The sequence below is a fragment of the Penaeus chinensis genome, chromosome 14 (assembly GCF_019202785.1).
Source record: "Penaeus chinensis breed Huanghai No. 1 chromosome 14, ASM1920278v2, whole genome shotgun sequence".
NCBI classification, from domain to species: Eukaryota; Metazoa; Arthropoda; class Malacostraca; order Decapoda; family Penaeidae; genus Penaeus; species Penaeus chinensis.
The window spans coordinates 2,847,560-2,855,059 of record NC_061832.1 but is presented as its reverse complement, the minus strand read 5'-3'; the positions used below and the strand labels follow the sequence as shown (position 1 = coordinate 2,855,059).

Below are 7,500 nucleotides of genomic sequence, written 5' to 3'. Positions count from 1 at the left end.
ATCAGTGTCGGGGCATGGCACTTCTACTCAGCACTGGAGACAACAAGGTAATTTAGATTTAATTAAGCAGTCATGGCAAGTGTTTTGGGAAATAAAAATTCTCGGTAAATACGCATCGACTGCTTCACTATAATTAAATATACTAAGTTATGTTTAATCTATCTTATCCTGATAACGAGGGGATATCTGTCCATCACTTTCCACATAGATTTACATAGGTCGGATATACTTTTGAAATATACGGTTCCAATGCCGATTTTGTGAGTTATTATTATTTATTGTTATAATTTTCGTTACCATCTTTCCTTTACCCTTACCATGTTTTCTATGGCGCGGGATGATGCGGCGATCTGTTCCTTTCCGCCATATATCATGATATACCAAATCATAATTCGAGTAATCAGATACAGAAGGTCCGACGAAGTTGTTTACAATAAATAATCCAGATTAATATGCATGTTCTATTTTACTACAATTAAATATACAGGTAAATTATATTCATACAATTTAAATATCAGATCATGGCCATCGAAACGAGATCCATCCTTTTGTCCTTAGCTTTACAAAGGTGAGCCATAAAATCTTGAGGGAGCTCGAACAACCGTTTCGGACGAGTCCTCTTCGCTTGAGTTAGGGGCTGAGTATCGGCCTCGAGACACTCGATATTCCTCGGACTCGGGATGCTGAGCCTCGCCCTCGTACTCCACCTCGGCCACGTAGCCAGAGTCGCCGTCCACGTAGTACTTGACAGTCTGCAGGCGAGTGTCGGGAAGCTGCACGTAGTACGAGCCTTGAGTGTAGTCTCCGTCTCGGGACTCCTGGTGACCGAAGTGGTTGCCTGAGTAGTCGTGCTTCACGGCCCAGTCGAAGTCGTACTTTGCAGGTCCATACTCAGCAGAATCTTCATCAGATCTCTGTAAATAGCAACATCATTAGGGTAGATTATGATGCATTGTCTTATTTGTTTCTATGATAATCCGCCGACACCAATAACACCCGTAAACCTACATCGTTACTACGGTAGATGTGGCGACTCTCTGATGATGTTTCGGAAGAATCATCTGATACCTGGAACACAAACCATTCCATTAGTTTTAAAATACTATCTCAGTGTTTTTTTTTTTTTTTTTTCATTTAAAAGTATTGGACATGGAAAACATAAAGACAGAAATGTTCACGCTTTACTTGAGTTCTAGCTTGAGGTATTCCGTAGAAGGACGAAGGTTGAGAATCCGACGCAGCAACGGCGGCGAGAGCCAGCAGGAGAACGAGCTATAGCGGAAAGATTCTTGAGTACTGTTGCCTGTGATAACATGTAAAATTGAATCTCCTCATTGCATTACAGTTCAGTATATAAAAGCAGTTGGGGATAAAGCGCAGCAGTTCACCTGAGTGTTCATGGTGCGACCAGAGACGTGGAAACACTGACCCAATTCGCCACCGACACGCCGGATTTATAGGGTCGAGGGGAAGGCGACACGAGGCGATGACCTGTTTTTCCTTTGATTTTGCAATACTTTTATTCGATTCCCGTGGCGCATTAGAATCCTCACAGCACTGCTAATTCCTTCCATAAGTGCTTAACTATATTACTTTCTGTTTCACGAGCAATTCAGCAGTCCAGTAAATATTGTCGTGTAGGCCTTTAATCTTATATTTCTTTCATAAATCTTGTTTCGAAATAAGCTACCGACAATTAACATATCGTGGTCAGTGATTTTTTCTGTTTTCATTGTGATTTGATTTTTTTCTTTTATGTGATTCATCGTTCTTGTCTTTGTTACTTTCAAAAGGTATATACATATATATATATATATATATATATATATATAATGATATGTATACTTATATGTGTTTCTATACACACACATACACATATATGTGTGTTATGCATATACATATATGCACGCCGACGATCCGAGGAAGCCTCAAGCCATACAAGAAAGAAATCTCGTTAGGTTCATCACCAAGGAAATCGGGAGCGCCCCATGTCGACTTGCGAAGAAAGTTGGGGTCACCACTTTCAGCAGTCCTTGCCTAGTTTTTCATGGAATCCCTCGAGGCAGACCGATACCCAAACATCGTGGGGAACAATGCAGTATGGCTACATTATGTATACAACTTCCTCAGCATGATACAAGTGAGGACGCATCTGCGGGACCTCTGGCGAAGATCCTGCAGAAAGGCGATATTACCGCATTCCCTTTGTCTATCCGTGATTTCACAGGAGACCCAATGGTTCTATTTTCTTCGTGCATAGAAAGCCAACCAACAAAGACGACTTTCTCCACTTTTCTCTGCCTACATCAGGACGTAAGGCGTGGTTGTCGGTTTCTTCCTCCGAGCGCTTGGGATCTGCAGTTCAGAGTTCCTAGAGGAAATACCTTCTTGTTCTTCCTGTACACATGCTCCTTGCTCAGCCGCCTTAGGCGCGATGCAGAGTAAACAATGAACAGACCCGAAAATGATGCCCCACAAGACATCTAGGAAGTCGGAGCAGACCTCTTAGCCAGTTGTTCAGTACCCCCTACAGCGACTGCGACAATATACGAGTATAAATAGGTTCGGCAAGACAGGGACTCCACGAGCAACGGAACGACCAACCCCGCAGCGCCCTTCGACGTCACAAGAGTAGCACCTTCGTTGTTCAGGTCGACACCGATGGCTACTACCCAAAGTGTTCGCTAAATTCCGTCTTTAAGCGAGGCTTGGCCCAGCATTAAAAGAAGATGGTAGAAGCGGTGTTAATACAATTAATCAACAACTTTAATGCCCCAAAAGTGAGCCACAAATCATTCAAGACCGTCGCACGAATATTCATCGATACGACCAGACAGAGAACATGTAGATTTACCTTTTGTGTATCTCTTGTTCGTTATACCGTGAAGTATGAATATTAGCGTAAAGACGTTCGGCCTTTTCATGTGTTTTCTTGCTCCTCCTTTTATTTTAATTTACAAGTCAGCCATAGAAATATATCATTAATATATATTGAATTAACAAGAAAGACACTCGAATAAGGATTTGATATATTTAATGCCTATTATTGTTTTGAGCTTGGGAAAGCCAGTTTTTCACATAAGTGAAGAGAGATGTGCGTTTAGCAAGTTTCAAAGTTTAAGCATAAAGCTATAGCAGTGAAAGTGTTTTCTATAAATATGACAATGATGATTAGTTCACCAGCTATTTAAATTAAAAAAAGACAAATTTAATTATATATACATGCATATATGAATATATATATATATATATATATATATATATATATATATATATATATATGTGTGTGTGTGTATCGATATATATACACATATGTATGCATATGTATGTAGCCACGCATATATATGCATATGTATATGCATATATATATATGCATATGTATATGCATATATATATATATATATATATATATATATATATATATATATACATATATATATGCATATATATATGTATCCACATATAATATATATATATATATATATATATATATATATGTAATATATATATATATGTAGACATATATATATTACACGCACCAAATTACTAAAATGTATATATTTGTTTCTATGTATGCATGTGCGTGCGCGGGCCCACATACACACACATATAAATTCACACATATATATAATATAAATACATGCATATATATATATATATATATATATATATATATATATATATGAGTACACGTACATATATACAGATATATAAATATACACAGACTCGTTAGAAACGATTATTGTTTCGCTTATTCAGTCGCTTCCACAACAACTACATGTATTTATGATGTAATTTGAGATCACACATTTGCTGAACCAAGTGCCTTGTTTTGAGAGGCATTGCAAAATCAAATGAAAATTTACTTCTGTTATATTAGCAATAGATAAAGGCCTTATTTTGCAATATATTTGAATTTAAATATTTAAACCGTTAAAATCATTTGATTATCAATTTCACTAGTATTTTCATTAATATTATTGTTGACATTGATATCACTATAGTTTTGCTATAATGAGAGAAGTAACGATGATAATAATGATAAATAATGTTAATAATAAAAACAATTATAATGATAGTGACAAGATGTAATAATAATGATAATGATGATAATAAGCTAATATTGATAATGAACGCAGCTACAACAACAATGATGAATATCATTATTGCTGCTACTCCTGCCATCAAAATCATGATTACCACAGTCATTAATAAAAGCATTACTAGCTTTCTGGTTATCATTATTTTGTTGCTTAATAGAAAGATCAACGGTAGCAGTCTCTGTATTGTCACTGTTTTACTGATGTACTTTGTGTGTATAAATTAGTCATAATTTTAGTGATAATTGTATGATTTAGTATTATTATTCCTTTCATCATCCTCATCATTTTTAGCATTATCATTATGTAGGAAGATGTGTGTTACCTTTATTATTTTAATTTCATTTCTTTATACTACAACATCTCCCACTTAAACATTCATTTATTTCCATATTCAGAGACCAATCCAAGAACGTATCGATTAGGTTGTCTGGAATAAGTATTCTAAGTTACTATGCACATACTATTTTACTACGCATTAAATATACAAATAAGTTAAATTCACATCATCTCCGTATGGAATCATGGCCGTTGAAACGGGATCCATCCTTTTGTCCTTAGCTTTACAAAGGTGAGCCATAAAATCTTGAGGGAGCTCGAACAACCGTTTCGGACGAGTCCTCTTCGCTTGAGTCTTGGGCTGAGTATCGGCCTCGAGACACTCGATACTCCTCGGACTCAGGATGCTGAGCCTCACCCTCGTACTCAACCTCGGCCACGTAGCCAGAGTCGCCGTCCACGTAGTACTTGACAGTCTGCAGGCGAGTATCGGGTGGCCGAAGTGGTTGCCTGAGTAGTCGTGCTTCACGGCCCAGTCGAAGTCGTACTTTGCAGGTCCATATTCAGCAGAATCTTCATCTGATCTCTGTAAATAGCAATGTTATTAGATTAGATTATGATTCATTGCCTTGTTTGTTTCTATGATGATCTGGCGACTGACTGCTTATTTAAAATTATCTGTCGCGTCAAATCTGCTTATTTAAAATTATCTGTCGCGATGACACCAATAACACACGTAAACCTACATCGTTACTACGGTAGATGTGGCGACTCTCTGATGACGTTTCGGAAGAGTCATCTGATACCTGGAATACAAAAATAACCATTGCATTCATTTTAAGATACTGTTTTAGTATGTCTTTCCCATTTAGCATAACATTTAAAAGTATTGCTTAAAATATTGCAGAGATAAGGGCAAAAACGTTACTATTTACTTGAGTTCTAACTCGCGGGACTCCGTAGAAGGACGAAGGTTGAGAATCCGACGTAGCGACGGCGGCGAGAGCCAGCAGGAAAACGAGCTAAACAGGGAACGAAATTTAAGTATTATTGCCCATGATAACGTTATTCAAAATGAAATAGTCTTTAATCCTTTCACTTAATTGCAGTTCTTCATATGAAAGTAGATGGTGACAAACTGCAGCAACTCACCTGAGTGTTCATGGTACGACCAGAGACGTGGAAACACTGACCCAATGCTCTGCCGACGCGCCGGATTTATAGGGTCGAGGGGAAGGCGACACGAGGCGATGACCTGTTTTTCCTTCGATTTTGCAAATTGACTTAAGTGGTACATAAGAATTCTTGCAACGGTACCAATTTATTTCACGTGTTTTACTACATTTCTTCTTAGTAGCAAATTTGTAGAACTCAGGAGTCAATTTTGTGGTGTGAGCCTTTAGTATATTTTTCTATCGAAATAAAAAAACGATAATTTACATAGATTGGTAGGTGGCTATTTCTGCCTTTAGTTGTAATTTGATTTATTATATTTGCTTCTTCATATAACAGTTTCATGGGTTTTACCGTTCTTGTGTTTGCTCTTGTTGAAATTATTTTACGAATATATATACATATATGCTTATATGTATAAATATATGTATATGTATAAAGTTAAACATACGTACATATGTGTGCGTGTGTTTATAGACACATATCTATGTATATATGTAAATATATCAAGTATCAAGACGTCCCTTACCGACTCTCGAAGAAACTTGGGTCCACCACTTTCAGCAGTCCTTGACCAAGTCATGAAGTGATTGTTTATCTAAAATTATCAGCCGTGTCATTAGTGACGAATACCTTATGGAAATAAAATATAGAATAAAATAAATAAAAAATAGAATATATAAAAAAGGTTCAAAATCAGTCGGTATATAGTGTCTCTTATAAGGAAAACTAAATAATAGATATATTAAAAAGCTAATCATATATCTTCATGGAAGCCCTCGCAGCACGCAATCACGCAATGTAGTAAGGCTACATTGTTGGACGACATCATCAGTGTGGCCCCCCTAATCCTTGCTAAGAAGAGCGCCTTCGTTGTTCACGATGGCGTCCTCCCAAAAGTTCCTTCGCAAAACAGGTAAAAGATAGATGCTAAATTGGCGTTAACAAAATCAACCAACAACTTGAACACCATAAAGGGGAGCTACAAATCATCCAAGGTAGTTGCGCGTCTAATTAGCACATGTAGGTTACATATACCTCTGAGCATCTCTTGTTTGTTATCCCCTAATTGGGTTATACAACGTAAAATCTTACGGCATTTTCATTACCAATTATTCCATGGGCCGATTTAGACTGAAATATATTCTCTCTCCCTCTCCCCCCTCTTTCTCTCTCTCTCTCTCTCTATATATGTATCTATACATATAAGTATGTGTAAACATATTTTCATATTCATATATAACATTTTTAGATTGAAAATATATATTTCAATATATATTTATATATATCTATATGATATATATATCCAGTCATATAAACATATATATCTGTGTGTGTGTGGTTGTGTGACTTTCTTGTGGGGAAAGGACAATAATCTAACCCTTGCTATATTGATATCATACAAGTGTTAGACTCTTTGTTGACGATTATTGTTTCTCTTACTCAGTCTTTTCCTCACTAACATCAGATATTTGTGATGCAATGACACACTTTGGGGGGCACGCATTTCCTTAATCAAATGATTTGTGTTGTAAGCAATCTCAGAAAGAAATGAGAATGTCTTTATCATTGCAAATAACTGTTATAGCACCAATATACAAAGGTGCCCTTGTAATATTTTGATTATCGATTATCCTTTGTATTTTTATTAAAATTTCGTTTCTTAAAATCATTATTCTTACCATGGTAATCATTCTATTATTTTCAATTCCATTGCAGTGATAACTGAACTAATATTGTCATTTCATCTTTATCATTTTCAACACTATTATGTATCAGGATGTAATTTGTCTTCACTGATTTTCTTTAATTTCTCTATACTGCAATACCCGTAATTTAACTTTTGTTCCTCAGTATATCAAGAATAGACAAATATAAAAATCGATAAAGTTTAAGATAAACATTTCAGGTTACTGTGCACGTACAATTTTATTACAATTAAATATAT

At 36.2% G+C, this 7,500-nt stretch overlaps 1 protein-coding gene and 1 long non-coding RNA gene across 2 annotated transcripts in view; both read right to left on the bottom strand.

Moving 5' to 3' along the window:
- Window positions 1-447: 447 nt before the first annotated feature.
- Window positions 448-5,545, bottom strand: LOC125032185 (pro-resilin-like). Its single transcript, XM_047623266.1, has 4 exons — window positions 5,532-5,545; window positions 5,315-5,401; window positions 5,126-5,185; window positions 448-914 (listed from the first exon to the last, which is right to left on the bottom strand). Exons 1-4 carry the CDS (start codon window positions 5,541-5,543, stop codon window positions 561-563), a joined length of 513 nt encoding a protein of 170 aa, XP_047479222.1. The 5' UTR covers window positions 5,544-5,545; the 3' UTR covers window positions 448-560.
- Window positions 5,546-7,462: 1,917 nt separating this feature from the next.
- The window catches only part of LOC125032290, a 1,097-nt gene continuing 1,059 nt past the window's right edge, over window positions 7,463-7,500 (bottom strand). The window contains exon 3 of the long non-coding RNA XR_007115542.1: window positions 7,463-7,500. This exon is cut by the window's right edge and continues 422 nt beyond it. This is a non-coding gene — a long non-coding RNA (uncharacterized LOC125032290).